Source organism: Lygodium microphyllum, chromosome 14, assembly GCF_053477565.2.
Source record: "Lygodium microphyllum isolate KBCC chromosome 14, Lygodium_microphyllum_v1.1.10, whole genome shotgun sequence".
Classification (NCBI taxonomy): Eukaryota; Viridiplantae; Streptophyta; class Polypodiopsida; order Schizaeales; family Lygodiaceae; genus Lygodium; species Lygodium microphyllum.
In genome coordinates this window covers 46,416,771-46,439,567 of record NC_141148.1, presented here as the reverse complement: position 1 = coordinate 46,439,567, position 22,797 = coordinate 46,416,771, and the positions used below count along the sequence as shown (strand labels likewise).

Genomic DNA, 22,797 nt, shown 5'->3' with positions numbered 1-22,797 from the left:
TGACCTAGCAATATGGACTATGCTAACAAGTATCCCTTATTCATACCAATGTTTTACATTCTTTTCTACTTTAGCACAGTTCGTTTATTTATTTATACATTAATTGCTACTTCAAATGTTGAAAATGATATCCTTTGGATGTTCAAAATGATATAGCTCTTATTCAGCCACATGTCTATTTTGGTAGGAATATGGCCAATCTTTGGCTCTTTTTAATTTAATAGGTGTTAACAAAAATTCTATGATTGGAGCACATGTTCACATGTTGCACATTTATTTTTGCTCTTTGATTTAGCTACCTTCCATACTGCCACATAACAAAAGTTCCTTTGGGCTCATTTACTTGAAAATGTGAAGTTTTGAGGGTAAGATACTAGGCCTAAATCCATTTCTTAGGCCACATGAAGGAATGGAAAGGGGGGTGACCTAAAAATAGGAAGTAAGCTATAAAGATATGGTTTCTCATAAGAATTGAAACTGGTGGCATTATCTATATGCTTAGAAAGATGCAACATGCTATCAAATAACATAAAGATGTACTTCAAATGCTGCATAAATAGGACTTGACATTGTTCATGTTTTGTCTTCTTAGTTTTCCATTTCATTATCTATCAATTTTCTGGAGTATTTACTGAACAACATGTAAAGGTTGGTTTGTCCCATTGGAGTAGTTCAACCTTTTTGAAATCATTGAGAGCCCCATAGTGAAAGATAGGATACAAATTGTCAAATCACGTGTTTCCAAAAAATATCTAAGTAATTGACATATGTTTAGTAACATGGTTTATAATTTATAACTTGATTGAAGTCTAGCTAAGCAATAGTGCAAGAAGCTCAATTATTGTTCAATTAACATGCTAAAGAAAGGAATATGCAATCACTCTTTTAGTTCTTTGGGGAGGAAAGATCTAGTGTTTTAATTATAAAGAAAGTAATAGGTGATTGTTAATGTTGTACCAAACTTTTAGATTGGGAAAAGAAAGGAATGGCTTTTGTTCCATGCTAAAAAGTTAGTTAAGTAAATGTATGCATATCTTTGCATCCGCATGTATATCTTTGCATATAAAGGATGTCGTAAATATGTACGAAGGAAGCAAACATTCTTCATACTTCATGCTAGCATCCATGCTCTTTGCTTAACATAATGCTTGGTCATATGGCCAATTCTAAGTTCTCGCTGGTAGGTCATTTGTCATATTGTGTTTGGTTTCTATAGGCATAACCTAATCAAGTTGCCAACTGTGCTTAGCAAGGTATATATATAACCAAGGCAAGACTCTTGGATGCACTTTGTGGCCATTTTGTACTTGACATGAAGGCTTTACATGTGTCATGGTGCTTGGGGCAAGTCAAGAGGAGGCATCATTTGAATTGACTTGTATAGGCTGCGAGTTAGCAATTCAAGTGAATAGAACTTAGTTTAACTCATACATGCTCATATGGTTGCTTTGAACAAGGTTGTGTAAACATTGGGGCAATAGCAAGTTAATTCTAAATGCTTAGAGATCATTTTCTCTAGAAACCATTATTTAGTCAACAATAGGAATCTTCAGCTTTATCACACACATAACCACTTTTGGAAGTTGTATATTCTCACTATACCCATCTAGTTAACATATACACATTTTGCATATAAGATCTTGATTATATCTAACTAGTAAAATATACACATTTTGCATATAAGATCCTGATTATATCCAACTAGTTAACATATACACATTTTGCAAAATCACAAAAATTCATTTTCCAAATAGAGAAATGACCACAATGACTAGCCTTGCTAGTAGAATAGTAGTACATGTTGTGGATTATACTCATTCTATTACTTATGCACATTTTGCATTCTTCTATTCTCCCTTTGAGTACAAAGAGAGGCTTTCAAATCCTAAACATTTCCTTTGGGTCTTTGAGTTTGGCATTGGCCATGTCCTTAAAAGCTTACCATACAAGAATTGATATTGGCCAACCAATTCATCCACAAGTGATTGTTCGCTCATCCAATCAAAACCCCACTATTGTATATACATGCCTCTTTCAATCTTTCATCCATCTCCTTGTCTTGATAGTCTAGGGTAAAGGAGTCATTCCCATGGCATGCCCTTATTGCATAACAATAGGCATTGGTAGGGATAAAAGCATCAATAGTATAAGATTAATTGTGTGACATGTAATGGTCAATAGAGCTCGATATGGTGTTACATTGCTTCAAGTGACATAAATTCAGACTTGTTTTGTGTCTTAAAGGAGGTTACAAAATGTATGCAACATATAAATTTGCAAGATTCATAACCATTAAATAGGTCACCCAATGCAATATGAAACATACACACATTGGATGACACCCCTTCCCTTTTTTTTCCCCCTATTGTGAACTATGACCCCCAGCGTTAGACGAGCTTGCACTGTTTCCATACATGACCTACTAGGCGCTCCGTGCCTAGACTCGTCCCGGCGCTTAGCGTCGGAGCGGGCGCGATTTTTTGGGAGGGGGGCAGGTGCTGGACGCGTGGCACCCACCCCCGCATTCTCTTTCTTTTTTGTGGGGGAGGTGGGGGGCTGCCACGTGGCACCCGCCCCTCACCTCTCCTTAACTAATAGTATAGATGTGCGACAAGTCACAAGCGGATGCAAGTGTGAACAGGTCCTTGAGAAGAAAAAGACAGGCATATCCACTTTCTTTCTTATGTTTTCCAAGCTATTTATTGCGATTATTGTCGCTGTTGTTATTGTTAATAAAATATAAATGGAGCTCACATCAAAAGCGTCTCTTTGCAGGTGTTTCCGTCAGCGCGGGCAGGCAATTGGAGTTTGACACCATTGCGGTCTCGGGTGTGTGCTGGCAGCAGCATCAGGTCAGACACGCACAGATTCTCGCCTTCCTTCCAACCCACCTTGCCATCAACGACCTCTCCGGGCCTCGCCATCAGGCACCGTCCCAGCTGCCATCAGGATTCATGCATCGCATGGCATAGCTTCCATCCAATTTATATATATATACACCTCCCCTTGTGGATCCTTCCATGGACCCCCCCGCCCCCGCCCTCTCCGTCGATGGCGTCGAAGGAGACGATGAGTATGACGACGAGGAAGAGGATGCCGGCTCAGATCCAGAAGATGGAGAAGAGGAAGAGTCGTCCGATGAGGAAGAACCTCGCCTCAAGTACCAGAGAATGGCAGGCAGCGTCCCTTCATTGCTTTCGAGTGATGCTGCATCCTGCATCACTGTTGCAGAGAGGATGATTGCACTGGGGACGCATGATGGAACTGTACATCTGCTGGATTTCCAAGGCAATCAGGTACATACATTGTTAGTTTTGTCTCCTTCACATGAATGTGGTATTATCGTCTTTTTGCAAGGTTCTGATCCATCGAAAGCTCGGCATGTAAGAAAGAATTAGAGCACTTGCCTCTGACCAACTCCAAGGAATGAACAATTGGCTCCATAGAGATCATCGACAAACATTGGATGGGAGCAACGGTTTGTGGGAAGAACTAGCCCTTATATGGCACAACTCGTTTGTGAATTCAGGACTTTTCACTCTTGCTACCACCAAAGTGTTTTTATCCGGCAGTCACCTTGAAGTCTTGAACCTGAAAAAAGTACATGAAGTTGTCCAAGAAATTGTGGGACTAGGCTGACCCACTCTAGGACCTGCAAGTAGGTGGTCCCCTCTAGGATGTGGGTGGTTCCCTTTGGGATCAGAATAGCCCTTGTAGGATCCTTAATGTCCCCCTTTGGAATAAAAATGACCCCTCATGGAGTATGAATGTCTCCTTGTCAGACTCTGGTGTTCTCATTGAAATATCTTGTGGTGTCTTAGTAAACTTGTGAAGTCTTGTGAATGGTCACCCTCTTAAAATGGAAGATAAGTTGAAATCATACTTTCTCATACAAGAAGTCTTGCCATCCCTATGCCAAGCTCCACAACATTGCTGAAATAGATGTTAGCACAATCTAATAAGACATATCCTAAAATGTGATCACCATGGAAAGGAGCAGCTTGATGGAATATGGCCATGACTAGTAGTTATAACATCAACCAAAGAACATGAAGCAATCTGGACTCCCCTCAATTAGAATATCAACCTTGGGATGGTGACTAACCATAGACTTCTAAACATATGTTGAAAAGGAATAAGATGATTGGCTAAGTCAACATTGACCATTGCATGTGTATGTGCAATGAACCCCCCTTAGAAATGATGTTGTTACTAAACACATGAGAAACTAGGTCTTAAAACTCTTGGGCTTGTGTCATAGAGTTTTAAGTTGCAAGAGGTTGGTTTATACAAGCTCATTACCGTAGCGACCCATTCTACTTCAGAGTTGGAGCCGTTGTGGCAATGCTTGCTACGGCCATCTCAACTTCGATTCTCAAGTTGCAATGAGATTCCATCGCCCAACAAGGAATTTCGATAGTCCAAGACCCCCTTGGAGTTAGTCTTTACAGATTTATGTGGGCCTCTACGACAAGATCTCGTAAAGCGAGTAAATTTCTTATGCTCATTGTCAATCATTTTAGTGGGATGATGTGGGATTTCTTTTTATAGTTGAAGTCACAAGCATGTTGAGAAACCGCTTCTGCCGTTTACACATTGCATTTACGGTTTTGCACTGACAACCTTAAAAAGGGCAGCCGTGTCCACATTTTGGTCACTTTTTTAGTGGGCACCCACATTGTGGTGTGCCTCCCTAGATAGCTTATGCCTAAAAGTAGGCAACCACTTCATTTATTACCACCCCTCTCTCTTCAATCATTCTTGACCACCTTCTTCAGTCACCACCACAACTTCCCTTCTCTCACTAGTCCTTTCCATTGATCTCATACCCCTTCAGGAGGATATTGTGGTTCATGGCTCGTGGTTGCCTTCACACTTCCTCTTTTGCTTCAGGCGCCCTGTTCCAGCATTAGGATTTGCGTTTGGAGTATCTTTCACTTGGTGTCACCATCATTTGCTTGGCATTAGCACCCTTCTCCTTCAGGCTCTATCTTTACTTGTGTTTTTCAGTTTGGAGGCCTTCTTGCTTGGCATCATTATCTAGCTTGGCATTAGCATCCTAGCCTCAAGTGACAGTCTACATCACTAAGTGTTAGTAATTTCATCCCTTGTTTGTTACACAGGGGCTGGTGGGACCTGTGTTTTGCAGCCTGGCTTTTCCTCCATCACTTGGTATCACCCGTCTATCACAAGGGCTATTGGGACCTGCGTTTTTGCAAACTGGCTTCTCCTCGATCACCTAGCGTCACTGTCTGTCACAGAGGTTGTTGGGACCCGTCGTTTTGCAGCTTGACTCATCCTCCATCATCTAGTGTCATCATTATCCACTTGGCGTCAACATCTGGGCTGCTCTCCTTGCATTTGACAGCCCCGACACTCTGGGATTTGCGTTTTGCTGCCTAGGTCACTCCTTGGCATCAGAGGACTGCGGTTTGCTCTCTTGAGAGTTGGTGATTATCTTCCATATCTCTAATGGCATTAGAGGACTATAGTTCACTCCTTCAATTGATGTTCTTTACCTTCCAGTGATTACTTCGATAGACCATTGCTCGGTGGACTATGTTTCGCTCCCTTCACTGTGCAGATTTGCAGAGGTGCCATCGCCTAATTCAGATAGGACAATGCATTTATCTTTTGAGCTTCGCCTTCGTTGTATCAACTTTTCTACTCAGCATGATTCAGCACATCATCACCGTGTTATTGTGTTTCTGAGTTTTTCTTCTCTCTTAGTGTTTGTCATACACGGTTACTCCCTGCAAACCCTACTATCTCTTTGCATTGTCGCTTATATTTAAATGTCCCTAAAAATGCAGGAATGATGTTGAAAATGATTAGCAAGATCTTGCCCATGATATACCACAAATTCAGCAAGAATAGATGCCTTTGGAATAACCAGAACCGACTGTACAATATGTTGAACATGCAAAATAGCAAGGTGTTAATGCAGATTTGCAAGTTGAACAACCAGCAAATCTTGACCATTGGGTCCGTAGGCCGACTAGAGTGCAAAGACAGCTAGATAGGTTTGTTCTTGGTGTCAATTATGGGGCTGATTATGTCATGGTAACAGATTGTGGTGAGCCATCATGCTTCGAGGAAGCAATGGACAGAAAAGATCGCAAGAAATGGCATAAGGCTATGCTGTTGGAATCTTTCTTGAAAAATGGCACTTGGGATTTAGTGCATTTGCCTAAAGGGTAGAAAGTGCTACCATGTAAATGAGTTTACAAAATGAAAGTCACTTCTGGTTCTTTGTCAAAGTACAAAGCATGACTGGTTGCTAAAGGGTACAAGCAAGAACATGAAAATGATTTTGATAAAATCTTTTCTCTTGTAGTCAAAATGACTATGTTGCGAACCATCTTGGGCTTAGTTGCATATGAAGATATGGAGCTCATACAAATGGATGTGAAAACCGCTTTCTTACATGGTGATCTGTATGAGGAGATTTATATGCAGCAGCCTCAGGGTTTTATTGCATAGGGGTAAGAGCACATGGTATGTAAGCTCAACAAGAGTTTGTATGGGTTGAAGCAGGCAGCACAAGAATGGTATCATAAATTTGATACATTTATGCAATCTCAGGGATTTCATCACTCTCAAGTTGATCATTACTTATATATCAAGAAGGCAACAGATGGCTGTCTTATCCTCTTGGTTTTGTATATGGATGACATGTTGATTGCAGGCAAGGATGTTCATGCCCTAGACTCTTTGAAGCAAAGTTTACACAATAGCTTTGATATAAAGGATCTTGGTGAGACCAATCACATTCTTGGCATGTGTATACTCAGAAGAGATAGATCAAAGGATCTTCTTTATCTATCACTGCAGGAGTATGTCACTAAGGTTTTGCAGTGTTTTAATATGGAGGGGGAAAAAGCCATTGGTGTACCATTGCCTCCATATGTGAAACTTAGTGCAGATGACAATCCTACATCTGATGATGGAAAGGCTGAAATGGCCAAGATACCTTATGCTTCAGGTATTTGTAGCTTGATGTATGTTATGGTTGCTACACATCCTGACATTGCATTTGCGGTGAGAGTGGTTAGCAGATACATGACATATCTTGGTAAAAAGCATTGGGAAGAAGTGAAGGGTATCATGAGATACCTTAAGGACACAAAGAATTTGTGTATCTGCTTTGGTAAGTAGAAGTTATTTGTTGTTGGCTTCACGGATGCAGACTATGCTAGTTATCCTGGCTGCAAGAAGTATTTTTCAGGATATATGTTCATGTTCACAAGTGGAGTAGTCTCTTGGATATCCAGGTTGTAAAAGTGTTGCATTGTCTACTATAGAGGCAGAGTATGTGGCTGCCACTAAGGTATGCAAAGAAGCTTTATGGCTTTCATGTCTGGCGAGAGAGCTTGATATTATAGAGGTTCCTATCCTCCATTGTGACAGTCGGAGTGCTATCATGCTGGCACAGAATCCTGTTTTTCATGCAAAGACAAAGCACATACAAGTGAAGTATCATTTTATCAGGGATGTACTTGACAACAAGAGCATTGAGCCTGTCAAGGTACACACAGATAACCTTGTAGACCTTGTCATGAAGGGTCTTCTAGCAGAGCGGTTTGCTCATTGCCGCCAGATGATGGGGTTTGGATAGTATATGTGTATTTCAGCTTTGTACATACATAGACCTAGTTGATTCTTTTCTCTACCTTCAGGCATGTTGCCTTTAGGTGGGAGGTTGTTGGTAATAAAGGCTCATTGTGCCTTTTACGGTGCTCGGGTGTGTGTGAAGACACCCTTACACTCTTGTACTTTAATATTATCTAAACCTAAAGTGGTACACCTGTCATTGTACTAAATACTGATTGTGTTGTTCTCTCACTCTTGATGCTCACTCTTTCTACTCTTCTTTTTATACTCAGTTTGCATAGCACTCAGTCTCAATCCTAGCTAGGCTATCACCTAGTAAGTTATAATTGATTGTATTGTGCATTTTGAGTTGGATAGTTGATAGGAGGTCCTTCAACACCCCCAATGGTGAGAGGCCATGGAAAAGGAGCTTGAGAGTATTAACCAAAATGAGACTTTGGACCTTGGTGGATTGTCCGAGCTACAATAAAGTCATTGGGACAAAGTGGATTTTCAGGACTAAGCTAAAAGTTGATGGGACTTTGAACAAATACAAGGCTAGCCTTGTGATGCAAGGGTTTCGATAGAAGCAAAGTATTGACTATGAAGAGACCTTTGCTCATACAGCATGGTTGATTTCATTTTGTTTGTTGGTTGTGCTAGGCGCTCACCATGGTTGGCCAATCTATTAGATGGATGTTAAAAGAGGAGGAAGTCTATGTGGAGCAGCCTCTTGGATTTTTTTCTGCTGATTGGAAGGATAAGGCCTTTCGATTGCGGAAAGCTCTCTATGGGTTGAAGCAAGCACTGCAGTCTTGGTTCTAGTGGATGGACAAGTTCCTTAGGACTCACACATACCATTCTACCCCTATGACCCGAACTTATATGTCCGTACTATTTTAGAGGGAATTAGCTATATCCTGCTATATGTAGACGATTTACTTATCACTGGCTCTAATTTTGTCGCCATAGCAAAGATAAAGGCCGAGCTTTGCTTAACTTTTGAGATGACAGATCTTGGTTTGTCATCTTATTTTTTGGGGATGGAGGTAGTTTGATCTGAGGATAGTATTTTTGTTTCACAGTAGAAGTACACTCTTCAGTTAGTGGATCAACATTGCACAGATTAGACATAGCCTGTGGCCACACCTCTTGATCCCACCATTCATCTTTCCAAAGATATCCTTGGTCAGCCCTTCAACGAGTACACCTATAGGTTTGTTGTAGGGAAGCTTCTTTGGTTGATTCATACTAAGCTAGATTTAGCTTACTCAGTTAGTTTGCTTGGTCAATATTTCAATTAACCTAGGATGTTACATTGGATTGCTTGTTTGTGTGTTTTGAGATATTTGTTGTGTACCTATCTGGTTTATGTTTGTAGGGGCGCATTGACTCTAACTGGGCAAGAGATCTTAATAGCTACTGTTTCCATGGTAGCTACCTCTTTACCTTGGGCACAATAATTATTTCTTGGGCCCAACTGTAAGCAAGAGACAATGGTGGCTTACACGACGAAGGTTAAGTATTGGGCTCTTTTCGATAGTACCACAGAGACCATTTACTTGAGAAGCTTACTGACGATGCTATACTTTCCATGCGACTCTTCCACCATTATCTACTGCGACAACTAGAGTGCCATTGCCCTTGTGGGCAATCCGATTATCACACCATGGACATGGCATGTGGGGTTCTACTATCACTTCACTAGAGAGCAAGTTGAGCTAGGTACCATCTATTTAGAATTTGTGCTTTTTTTCGATAATTTTGCAGATATATTGACCAAGGTGGTTTATCGGCCGATATTGCAGTATTTGTTACTTAGGATCGGCTTGGGTATACCCTCCTCTACTTCTTTAGATTGACGGGGGAAGGGTATTTCCCTATGGCTTTTCCTTCTAGTTTGAGAGGGGACGACTTCTTCTCTTGATAGTGATAGTGATGCTGCTTACAACTTTTGATTCAGGCATTCTATTTATTGAACATTGTATCGTTATCTGTACTATCAGGATGGCATGATTGTAAAAGGACACTTGGGCAAGTGAACAATTTTCCTAAGAGGATACTGTCCATGTGGCATCATTGCATGCATTTTGCATGAACATAATCACCCCTGTATTGCCTCTTGCATACCTCCAGTGTATTAGCATTTTGTTTTGTAAACATGCATTTGTGCGCTTTTATCCCTTTTCTGTCTTTCAGAGTGGTCGACTTTGGATCCACCATATTCGCGATATTGCATATGGCAGTCTCCCTTGCTTGCTTAGCCTCGCTAGCTTGCTTTTTTGTTGCACATTCCCCTAGCCTATTACTTCATCATCAACATCCAGTAGTGGTAGGGATAGCCTGTTTATTTTATGAAAGCCTTTGAGACTGGCTACTTGTCTTCCATCTGTTACTTAATCAAATGCCATATTCCTTTTTGAAACAATGATTAATTATTGTGATATCGTTGCCTTTGTAGTCTTGGTAGGCCACTGGGCAGCCACCATACCGTGCATCCTTTGTATGAGGCCTTGGCTACTTCCGGGTGGGATGCCTTGGGTGTTTTTTTTTTTTTTTTTTTTTTTTTTTTTTTTGGGTTAGGCTTCCTTTCTTGCTTAGTTTTCGGGCTTGAGAGGGAGTGTTGAGCTAAAATTAGCATTATATTGTTGAATCAGCCGCTTAGATAGCCCCAACAATGCTTAATTAATTAAATCCCTAATTTGATATGCGATATGAGAGAGCTTTAAAATGGTGCGTGGTATGAGGTCCCAAAACTTTCTATAAATAGGCCGGTTGCCCTCCATTCAGTCTCAATCTCATTTTTGCAAGTTTTAGGCCCTTTAGCTTTGTTGCCCACACCCCGCTCGTGGAGGATGTCTCAGTCTGAGTTGCCCCTTGCTATCTACATGCATTAGCGCTTGTTTCTAGCCTTATCTTTTCAGTGAACACCTCCAGAAGTTGTCGCCAACATCCACCTTCGAACACTTGCATTTGCAGCCTGGTGGCATCACACTCTGCATTTGCTGCTCATACGTCATCCCCATCAGTAGGCAAGTCCTCTAGAAGGCTGCATTTGATACAGCTGGCTGCGTTTGACTTTGTTCCATGCTCTTATCACTCCATGGTGCCCTTTTGCTTGTTGCCCTGCTCTTGGAGTCTACGTTTGCAGTTTTCTCTCTCATTCATTGCTTGTTTGCATGAGATCTGGCCTCCTCGGCTGTGTTTGTTAGTGTTCAATTCTTAGAGGCCACCTTTGCTGCGTTTTGGGATCCGTCAAGAGTACAACACTCTCTCGCTCAGTATTCAATGTAAATGTTGCAGGTACCCTATGATTTGTATGTGTACTATGCTATTATTTTGAGGATTATGGGTTGGTTTCAACTTTCTAAAGTCCATCCTTTTGGGTTTGCACGATTTAATATTGATACATACTTTTCCAAATTCAGCGGTCGCATTTTTTCAGCTATGAAACCTTTCTTTGTGGCATTGATCCATATGTTCTATTTTGAAAGAACATGTTCCAAAGTTCAGCAGTCATATTTTCCAGCTAAAACATTTCTTGGTGACCTTGATCTTTTCTTTTTGGGAAAAAATATCTACATACCATTGCACTTTTTGTTGAGGTCCCCTTAGTTGGGGCCTATTTGTTTAGCACAGCTTGGTTTGGATGCTTCGACTAATTTATGTGATGGTATTTTTCGAAAAATTGGCAAAACTTTTTGCAGGTTAAGGAGTTTGCTGCTCATTCAGCTACTGTAAATGAACTTAGCTTTGATGGGGCTGCTGAGTATATTGGAAGCTGTTCAGATGATGGATCTGTAGTTGTGAATAGTCTTTACAGTGATGAAAGGGAGAGATTTGAATACCATCGGCCCATGAAAGCTGTTGCTCTTGACCCTGACTATTCCCGCAAGTCTTCAAGAAGGTTTGTTACTGGGGGTTTGGCTGAAAAGCTTTTTCTCAATACAAAGGGCTGGTTTGGCTATAAAAACCAGGCAAGTTTTTGCTCATACTACAGCTGTCATGGCTGTTTTGCATATCTTATTGTGTTGGAAGTAGGCTATCTTTGAAATGCATCCTGAAGTATGATTGACACAGGTGTTGCATTCACAAGAGGGTCCTATCCATGCAGTGAAGTGGAGGACAAGTCTTATAGCTTGGGCTAACGATGTTGGTGTAAAGATTTATGATACTGCCAGTAACCAACGCTTGACATACATAGAGCGACCTCGAGGTAGTCCAGGTGCTGAACTCTTACGCCCACATTTGGTCTGGCAGGTTTGTATCAAAACACTCAAACTTATGTGAATGTGTTTCTTAATCTAGCATACATGTGAACTGACTCTTTTCTGTTGGCTTGTGAGCTATCAGGATGACACATTTCTCATAATCGGATGGGCAGACACTGTGAAGATTGCAGCAATTCGCTTAAAAGACACTGAAAAGTCTGCAACAAGGAAAAGTACGTCAAATGCAGATGGAAAATACGTTGAGATAGTTGGTGCTTTTCAGACAGAGTATTGTATCTCAGGAATTGCTCCTTACGGAGATACTTTAGTCATCTTAGCTTATCTTCCTGAAAAGGAAGACAAGCTGTTGGACATGTCTGATTCAATCCCTTCTAGGCAGGTGATTTCAATCTTGCATTTCTTGTAAAATTGGGATTTATCACTATCTGCTGCTTGATTCACCCACTTGGATTGCCAATTCGCACATGCTTTTGAACATGATATGGAGGGATATGAAAAGGTTCCTTTTCTAGAGCTGCATCCCTAATTTTTGTGATATGGAATAGTCTGTCAGAGGGAACAAACTTTCGATGGAGCTTTTGGTTGGTTGTAAAGTTTGTTCAACTGGTTGTGTGAATGCTCCTATGGATGAAGTTGATAATTATACTTACCTAGGGTCTCTAAATCTGGCAGCACTAAAAAACTGATTATGGGGGCTAGGACATCTGTGCTTGATTTTGAATGCGAGTGTTACCATGTCAGTGGACGCAATTTGTTGCTGTGTGCCTTTAGATGCTTTCAAGTTGTGAAAGGTGGATTAGAGTTTTCCAAGTCTTTTTCACATGTAGCAGAGCCTCTAGGCATACATTTTTTGAGGCTTTCTATATACACAGCACAAAGAACTAATGTGTTTCTTTGTTTGTCTGGTTTCACCTCTTTAGGAGATCACATACTTGGTTGCTGTTTGTGTGCACACAGGGACATGCTCAGCGTCCAGAAGTGCGCATTGTTACATGGCAAAATGAAGAGTTGACAACAGATGCCTTATCTATTTATGGCTATGAGCACTACAAAGCAAAAGATTATGCACTCGCACATGCTCCATTTTCAGGTAAAAATCCGTTCTTCCAATTTAAGAAATGTGCTTCTTTAAACTGTATTTGTATTTTACCTTGAATTTGTGTATGATTAAGCAGGTAGCAGCTTTGCTGGTGGCCAATGGACAGCTGGAGACGAGCCTTTATACTACATTGTTTCACCCAAAGATGTGGTCATTGCAAGGCCAAGGTGCCAATGTGCTTTTACTTGAGTTAACACAATCATCTACACTCCTTTCTAAAACGATGCAACTTGGTTCTTTATGAAATTACCATTTGTGTTCTGAATGGCTGCCTATCCTTTTAATTCAAATGCTTATCTCTAACAGCATGTTGAGCTGTTGTCATATGAATTTGTCACCCCCCAACTTGGTTCTCTATGAAGTTCCCAAAACTCCTCCCCCTGTTTCCACAATTGGCTTAAACTTCACAACTCCGTTTTTTGTCAATTCCATTTCCCTGGTTTCTGAAACTTTGGTGGAACTATGGGCTGCAGCTGGAATCGATCAGACAGGGTTGCAGTCATAAAGGGGTATGATGCCATGGTGACAGAAGCTGGAACCAAGAGCAGGTGCAGGCAGCCTCTGGATGGTCATGACAGCAGTGGGTGATGATGGGAAAACTAGATGACAAAAGGGATGCAAGTGACCTATGATACTCTTTATTAATAGGGATGGAACCAAGCAAAGATTAGGGTTTTGCTTAAGGGACATTGAAGCACACTTATTGACTGATTTTTAAGACTGTTTAATGAGCTCATGAGCATTTTGTGAGAGTGTGCAACGAAGAGGAACATGAACATGGAAAGAAAAGGAGAAGAGAGAAGACAATAGGGGTGAAAGAGAAATCTGCACTGAATATGGGAAGAATGCTGAATACACTGATGGGCTGATCAGTTCTTACACACAGCCCAAAGTGTCAGTGAGGGCTTTGGATCATGTTGGAAAATGATGACAGCACCGGAGATGGAGTGTGCAGCCGGAAGTCCTCACTGCAATCTAGTTGAAAACTTGCAGGAGGAAAAAAATAATGATCTGCCCAAACTAGAGGACAGCTATAAATAGCCAAAAGTGGCTGACCAGCAGCTGCATAATAAAATAGTGCAGTTGGCCTGGTCAAAACTGGTCGACCAGCCCATGCAGGGGACGAAAATGCTGATGTGGCATAAACTGTGGCCAACCTGAGCAAAATTGCTGATGTTGGGCTGGCTGCCTACACTGCACAGTGTGAACGCACCTATATTGACTGAAAAAGACATGCATGTTCTAGAAAGAGCTGCGTGCTCCGTCAAAACACATAACAGACTAAATGTCAGAGCTCCTAATGTCCCCATGTGACTCAAATTGAGGCTCACATGTAGGTCAAGCTCGTGCCAACAATTATGAAATACAACAGCTCCCTGATTTACCTTGGGAATACTTAAGACTCATTGCTATGAATGAACCTCCTACTTATTTTTGAATTGCTGCATCAGAATTTTATGATAATGATATGTACTCATCTTAGGTTTCGTTAGATTCAAAATCCTGTATAAAGTTTCTTTGAGTTCTGGTGTAAGTAGCTCTGTATAAGAAGTTTGTATGCCCTTAGTATATAAATCAAAATATAAATATATGAGCTTATCTCAAAAAGATGAAAGGAATTTGTAGGTTTATGAGAAAGAATTGCTTGTTGTAATTTATACACTTTCGATATGGAAACACTATCTTTTAGGGGTTGATTTCATAGTGTAGATAGACCATCAAACAGTGCGCTATTTCTTGACTCAGACTAAGTTGTTTGAGAAGGACATGAGATGGGCCAACTTCTTATCTATGTTTTACTCTCAGATTCTGCACGTAGATGGGAAAAAGAATGTGGTGTGGCTGATGTGTTGTCATGTAAGCCTCAAATTTCGGCTATCACTAAGGTATATCACATTGAGTTGGATGCCATGAAAGATCAGTATGTTGTTGATCCTAACTTTGCTAATTAGCTTTGCAATGGCCAAAGGCATGAGCACTTTGTGCTTAGAGATGGTTTTTTGATAATGCATAGATGACTGTGTGTCACAAAGTAGTTGAGGTCTAAAGTGACTACTGAGAGTCATGCTCCTCTTGATGTAGGGCATAGAGGGATTGATACTACTGTTAGAGCATTGGAGCATTTCTTTTATTCACCTTCTTTGAGACACGATGTCGAGTAGTTTGTCAAGACATGTATTGTATTAGAAAGTGAAGTATGATATGCAAAAGATGTCAGGTTTATTGCAACCCTTGCCTATTTCAGATAGGCCTTGACAAAGCATTGCTATGGACTTTATCTTTGAGCTTTCTAGAATACCTAGAGGGAATGATGGGATATAGATAATTATTTGTAGGTTCAATAGGCAATCCCATTTCATTCTGGTGTGAGGAAGAAGATAAAGGATGATCATGACACATTTATTTTTGTAGCACGTGTTTAAGTATCATAGCATGCCAGAGTTGATCATTGGTGATTGAGACTCTCAGATGATGAGTTTGTTTTGGAAGGGGTTGTTTGAAAATATGGATACCATGCTGAAATTTTTATTGTTATTCCATCTGCAAACAGATGGTTAGTCAGAAGAGGCAAATTCTACAATGCTTGATCTCTTGAGATGCTATGTATCTGAGCATAAGTCACAGTGGAAGTAGTATTTTTCTTTGGTAGAGTTTGCGTACAATAATACAATGCATAGTTTCATAGGCAAAGTTCCATTTGAGGTTATGGAAGGTGGCATGAAAGTGTTCTCTATTTTGTACACAAAGGGAAAAATCTTTGAGGCTAATTGGTATGTAGAAAATATGGATGTAGTCTATGCAAAGGTTAAGTATGCTCTTCAGAGGTCTTAAGAGATGCAAAAGAATGCAGCTGTGATCATCATAGATGTGCTTTGCAGTTTGTAGAAGGCGATTATGTGTTGCTGCATTTTGAAAAGGCAAGGTTAAAAAAGATGAAATGTAGAGAGAGGCTGTATCCAAATTTGAGTATGAGATACTATGGGCCCTTTTAGTTATTGGAGAGAATCAACGATATTTTCTTATAGGTTGAAATTACCTCTACATTGGCGGATACACAATGCCTTTTATGTGAGCTTGTTGAGGCATTTTCTGATGTGCATGAGGATGTATCTATTGAAATTCAGCCAGAGGTTGAGGAGCTAGATTAGATTTTGGTACCTGAGCAGATTTTGGCACATAAAGAGAGAAAGATTAGAGATAGTTTCTAGAAGGTATGCGATGAAGTTTCAGAACTATTTACTAATGAATGCTAAGTGGACAGAGGAGGATGACTTGGTAGCTATCATTGATTGTTGCAACTTTACCTTGAGGCTTTTCAGTTAGAGCGGACTTTGGATTGAACTTGGTCAGATTTAGTAGAGCAGGGGTCTAGAGCATTGTCTAATGCTCAAGGGGAAGGTAGCACTTTCACTCCTCTAGTAATGGACAACTCTCATGGATAGTGGATCCTGGATGTATTTAGTGTATATCCAGGATATTGTGTTGATAGTATATCTACCATGGGATCACTATTCTGTATACTAGTCATTGTCATTGCTATGCAAATGCTAGTCATTGTCATTGCTATGCAGATGGGTATGGTTTTCACTACAGCTTTGAAACTATATATTTGCATCTCTATGCATCAGTCTATGATCATAAAAGATTGATTATCGGTTGCTAGTTTTCAATGATGATCATCAGTTTTTAGTGGTATTCAGTTGGTTTTGTGGACATCTTGTTTTATGAATGCCATTGAGAGTTCAATCATGGTTTGTGCTCGGTTTATACTTTGCTATGGTTATTTTTCCAGAATAGTTGAGATATGCTAATGAGAAATGTATTCTATGGGTTCTTGGTAGTAGTCTTGGATTCTTTATGAGTCTTACGTTTTATTTATGCTGGTTGGAAATTTTCAGCAAGTGCTTGGTATTAGTATGATTAAGGAGCAGTGGCCAATTTTATTTTCACTATGATGCCTTTGGAAAATTCCAGTGTATTATGCTTTGCTTTGGCACATTGTAGTGTAATTGAGGATGATTGCTAGGATTTTAAGGAGATGGTCTATCACTAGGATGTGAAATTCTATTGCTTTGCTTAGCATTTGATCAAAAGTTAATTAAATGTGTAAATGTGACTTGCATGTCAATTATTTCACAGTTTGGAACCCAGAACCCCATAATATCAATTGGTGCCAAATGCAAAAGTTGTAATAAGTTATGGTTGATAGGTACTAGGTGGTACGAGTATCAAAACTTGGCCTAGAACATTTAATTAGCCATTAGCGTAAGTGGTGATACTAGGGAATTGACATTAATTAATTAATTAATGCTAGTTCTAGGCTAATGAGTGCCTAGGGTCACTTGGGTGATAAATTGGTCTAGCCAATTTAATTGTTGGTTGGCTAGATTATTTTTTTGGGCACAGAAATGTTTATTAAATTAATTTTCAGAGTTTATATTTTGAAAATTAATTTAATGGACTAGATAATTTTAGAAATTCGGTTTAGAAGGCTACCACTTGGCAAGACTTGCCCATGTAAGTTTGGAAAAGTTGAATTGGGGCTAAACGGAGTAGAAAATCTCGTTTTTTCATTTTGGAGCTGTTGGGAAGAGAGGTTTGACTGCTGCTGCTGCTTGTATTTGGGGCCATTTCTCAACCATTGGAGACCATATTGGTGAAGCAAGTTGCATATTCTTGACTAGGGGAAGGTGATGATTGTGGTTGATGCACTTTCTCTTGAAGATTACAGCCTTTGATGCTCCCTTTACTATCGGTGAATCCATATGGGGTTGGAAAACCAGGTTAGCAGCTCAATTTCATTGAATTATCGCAGTGGATCTTTGAATTTCTCTCTTTCTCCAGCCATTTCCTAGCTTTGCTCCAAGTTTTACAGCAATCTAGTCATTGGAGGTGGAGGGAGCGAACTGCAGTCCTTTGATTTCGGGGAGTGACCTGGGTAGCAAAACGCAAATACTGGAGTGCCATGAGCCATGAATTGCAATGTTCTCCTGAAGGGGTGTGAGGGCAGTGGAAGGGGCTGGTGAAAGAAGGGAAGTGGTGGTGGTGATTGAAGGTGGTCAAGAATGACTGAAGAGAGGGGTAGTGGGAGTGAATGAAGTGACTGCTTTTTTATAGGCATAAGATGTCTAGTGTGGCACACCACTGTGTGGGTGGCCACTGAAAAAGTGGCCAAAATGTGGACACCAGCCCTTTTTGGGACTGTTAGTGTGAAACCCTAAATTAAGTGTGTGAATTGAAGAAGTGGTTTCTCAACACCATCATGTTGGAATGAGGCTCCAACAGCCTCTAATAGCCTTTCCCTCACTTGCATGTGCAAGTTTTGTGAAGTGGTAGCCTTCTAATTAGATTTTTCAGCCATTTCAATTGATTTTCAGAATTAATAGTTTTGAAAATTAATTTCAACCTTTGTCCCCGCTTAAAAAATTAGCAGTGTCCATCCACAATTAAATTGACTAGGCCATTTTGACTCCTTAGTGGTCCTCTGTTTGAAACGACCCTTGAACTAGCATCAATTTATTGACTAATGCATAGTTCCTAGTGTCACCATTGAGGCCCTAGGCCAAAATTGACACCAAGCACCACCTAGTATCCATCTAGTATAACTTATTATAACTTTTGCCTTTGACACCAATTGATATTTTAGGGTCCTTGGCCCATCATTGTGAATTAATTGACTTGCACAACACGTGCATCTCACATTTGACACCAAGTGATATCTTGGGGTTCTTGGCCCATCGTGGTGAATTAATTGACTTGCATAACATGTGCATCTCACATTTGCACTTCCAATTAATAACTAAATTAAAAAAATTTCATATCCTTGTCACACCAACTCATGTTTTTGTCCTAGTCCCTCACAAACATGGGAGTTCTAGGTCTTGTATTCACTTTGCACAGTGTGTTTATGGCATTGAGCATCATATTATTCATTCTTCAAGCATCGTATTATTCGTTATTCAGTCTTCTTCCATCTTCATTGTCTCTAAGTTACTCTTCACCTTTGAGTTCCATTATTATCATTGTGTGCTTTGGTGAACATTTGTGTTTGAATATTTCTTTACAGCTTCATAACCATAGAAGAGTACAAAATTGCGAGTGGAACTCTGTTAGAGTTGGAGCCAGATGTCTGAAAGTGGATAAGCTAGTGTGGAGGTGTGCTGGTCTGTAAGACAACTTTGCCATTAAGGTGGTTATTGAATGCTGTGGGGAGGAATAATTAGCAAAGAAACATAGCGAAGGATAAGACAAGCCTATGGGAGCGATGCTGAGGAGTTGGAGCCTTGGTGTGGAAGACAAGAAGGCCGTTTTGCAAAGCTGAAGCAGAGCTTTGAGGTGTACATAGGCAGAGAGAACCGAGTGATATGCAAAAAACTTCCAAGAGGCCATTCATGTGATATGTGGACTATTTGGATTCACAATAATGAGCTTGCCAATTCTAGCATTAAAAGCTCGCTGGCACTATAAGAGGTAGTGAGATCTTGTTCTCGAGGAGATTATGAGAGTATACTTTTGCACTTGGTTGGGCGTTAACCACTTTACGTGTGGGCAAAAAGAAATTATTGAGGATCTTTTAACCTTGCTTTAGTTGGTTCTCATGCTGATGCAAATTGTGTGCGAGCCTTGGATTGAGAGCATTGTTCTTTTTTAAGCTGACTGGGTCTATGAGGGTGTAGTTTAGTTTGAATATAAGAGTTTCTTTGTTTATACAGTCCCTCAAATTGTAGCCCTCCCAAATCCTTATTCCAATGGCATCATTGATGTCATCTTCCTTCCGAAATCGTTTGTAAAGTAAGCATGCCCTCATATACTGCGCCTTCCTAGGTTTTGTAGTCTTTTTGTAATATTAGGAAGCGAATCCTTGGGTTGGTTTTTATGTCCTCGAGCATAGTATGCATGTGTATGCCTTAAACCTCTCTAAGAATTTGTTCTTTGGTGTTGTTTGGTTTGAGTGGTTGGTGAGAGTCCTATAAAAAGGACTCATGCATTCATTTAGGCCACATTTCATGTGATCATCATACTTGGATTCTAGACCCTAGGTTGCTCCATTCACACATCAAGATGGTGTGGTTTGATGGTAGGGGACATCAATCTTGCAATGGGAGCTTGGAGGGTGAGTCCGTTTGGCTCTATGATTGGAAGCTGAATCTGATGTCCATTCCTTAATGTCTTTTTCTGTGCTTTTTGGCTTGTGCCATGCTTTGTGTGATCTATGGAGGCATTTCACATAAAAGATCACCCAAATGTTGCAGACACCATCATTAGTCTAGTTGCACTAGATTTGCAGCAGTCATGTGTGATTCATTGCTGGAAGGGAAGTGGAACCCAAGAGGAAGAAGCTTGGTGGTGAGAGCTATGGTGGATGGAGAGCAAGAGCCAAGAGAGAGAGAGAGACTCAAAAGTGGAAACTCCAATAACCACAATGTGTGGTTAGGCCTTCCTTTATTCAAATTGTCACTAAAATAATAAAGAATAAGTAACTATGATGGGCGCCCGCCACCTGCAGTGTGTAGTGGTGGGTACTGTCAACAGTGTAGTAATACACGGGCGGCTAGGCGGAGGCGCCTTTACCCCCAACAACCTCCCACTTAAAGGCGAATCTGCCCTAGTGAGAGAGAAAAAAGAAAAGATAGTACAACATGTACACATGTACAACATGATGAGGAAAAAGACGTCATCTCATCCAATGCCCATCAATCTCCTGAGGAAGGCAAAGCGCTCGGTAGTGAGGCTCTTCGTGAGCAAGTGTGTAGGATTTTGCTCAGTCCCAATCTTGAAAAGGTCAATAGACCTGCCCATGGCTGATGCATAGGGAATCTTGGCCATCTCGGCCCTTTGCTTATCTATCTGTGGACAATCGGCTTGTGAAACCTACACTTGCACTTGTGATTCGTTGCTTGTGGATGCACACTTTTAAAAAAATGTAGCTGTTCAGCTCAATATGACTCAAAGATTTGTCAAAGAGTCACTTGATGGATTTCTATGGTCAACAAAAGCACCTAAGATGATCAAAGCATGTGCATAAGGTGGTCACAACATACCATCAAAAGAGTGCGATATCAATCCAACAGCACATGACTAGATCAATTTTTGGCAATAGTAGCGTAGTCAGCACTAGCTGGATAGCATGCATGCTGTCAAACAAGCCAAACAATAAATCTTACAGCTGAACTTGCCAAGTGTGCAAAGCTAGGTTAGGATAAGAAATTCAATACAACTACACAACGCTTCCAATCTTAGAATTTGATATATGTTAGAAGTGGAATGCCACAAAGGAATATTGAAAGAGGCTCTGCACATAAGTTGTCAATGCAAAGCTAAGAGGAGATGGGAATTGGTATCCTCTATGAGAACCAAACGTACAACACAGAGTGCCAACACAAACACTATAGAGGGGCCCTCTCTGCATACCAAGAATTCTCAAGTAAAAGAGTTTGGATGCAGCCACACACCGTCCTTTCACAGGCAAAAAGTAGGGATGACCTACGAGAAGTAGGTTGGCTGAGAATTAAATAATAAATAAAGAAGCTGGCCATAACATAACCTTGGGTGTATGTGAACTATGAAGTGGTCTGAAACTACAAAATGACCACTTCCAACATTTTACTGCATCTTTTTATTCATGCACATTTAGGTTTGATTACCGTTTTCTAACACTTTGTATGAAATATTTAGATTCATGTATTTAATTTTCCACAGTTTTTAAATATATGAGATATATTTGGATAGATTGTTCATCATCTTGAAGAATGGAAGTGTTTGATAGGATAATGTGCCATAGAACTGCCTAGAAAGGGGAATTGAACCTAAGATCTGGCAACTCATGCACTCTCCCTGCCAATTAGATGGTGCTTGTTGTCACTTTTCCACTGTTTCTCAAATGATTTTGGGGGACATCTTAAATTGAGGGCCTTTCTTTGTCTATACTATACTCAAGTGATAGAAACTATGGTTTTATTATTAAGATGTGTCTGTGATCACATAAATGCCTATGTTTATGGTGAGAGCATCTTAGATTAGGTGATATAAGATATCTTGTGAAATGGTTCTTGTTTCCTTTTGCATGTTCTCTCCAGGGATGCCGATGATCATGTTAATTGGCTACTTCAGCATGGCTGGCACGAAAAGGCTTTGGCAGCTGTTCAGGCTGGGAAGGCTCGGAATGAGCTGCTAGAGGAGGTTGAGTCCATCACATACTTATGGATTGGAATTTAACATCAGTGAACATGTTTGCATTATTGAAGTAAAAACGACCGAAAAATGTTATGCGGACCAAACATATTGATGACACGATTTTGTTACCTAAATAATCATACTAGAACTCTGTTCTTTAGGCAAGAGGGTATTTGGTAAGAGGATTTTGGGCTTTCAAAGGTTCAAATTACAAGGCTTTATGTATTCAAGCTGTCTCACAAACAAATGTATGAACTGTTTATTCATAGTGCTGAAATCTTTAGAACATTCTCAGATGGATGGACACCTGTTTGACAATAATCACTAAAGATCTATGAACTGTTTGACATTAGATCCATCTTTTTTGATAAAAGTTTTCACAATGTGTTGCATGCTCTTTGATTAGAATTGGGTTGGTCTCTCAATTGGTGATGAAACAGCTTATCCACAGTGCTGTTTGCATAACTATAGCCATGCATGCATGATCCCATCATTGTTTTTGTATCTCTCTGGTGAAACAGTGTGCTTGTAATAACATGGGTTCTGATGGTGAATATGAACAGGTAGGATCAAGGTATTTAGATCATCTGGTTCTGGAAAGACAATATGCACAAGCTGCTGCTTTGTGTCCGAAACTGCTACGAGGCTCTGCTGCAGCATGGGAAAGGTTACTTTTCAGCTGTTTGTTATGTTTTGTTA

The 22,797-nt window shown here is 40.3% G+C and overlaps 1 protein-coding gene across 2 annotated transcripts in view; it reads left to right on the top strand.

Moving 5' to 3' along the window:
* Nucleotides 1-2,760: 2,760 nt before the first annotated feature.
* The window catches only part of VPS41 (vacuolar protein sorting 41), a 114,412-nt gene continuing 94,375 nt past the window's right edge, over nt 2,761-22,797 (top strand). The window contains exons 1-8 of one of the 2 annotated variants that reach the window (XR_015693123.1): nt 2,761-3,296; nt 11,301-11,570; nt 11,674-11,853; nt 11,947-12,204; nt 12,783-12,915; nt 13,001-13,091; nt 22,002-22,104; nt 22,662-22,765. Coding sequence is in view for 1 of the 2 variants with exons in the window: in XM_087692791.1 (XP_087548917.1) it covers nt 3,021-3,296; nt 11,301-11,570; nt 11,674-11,853; nt 11,947-12,204; nt 12,783-12,915; nt 13,001-13,091; nt 22,002-22,104; nt 22,662-22,765 (1,415 nt within the window). In the remaining variant the exon portion in view is untranslated. The remainder of the gene's footprint in view (nt 3,297-11,300; nt 11,571-11,673; nt 11,854-11,946; nt 12,205-12,782; nt 12,916-13,000; nt 13,092-22,001; nt 22,105-22,661; nt 22,766-22,797) is intronic. The other variant, XM_087692791.1, reaches the window with a different exon arrangement.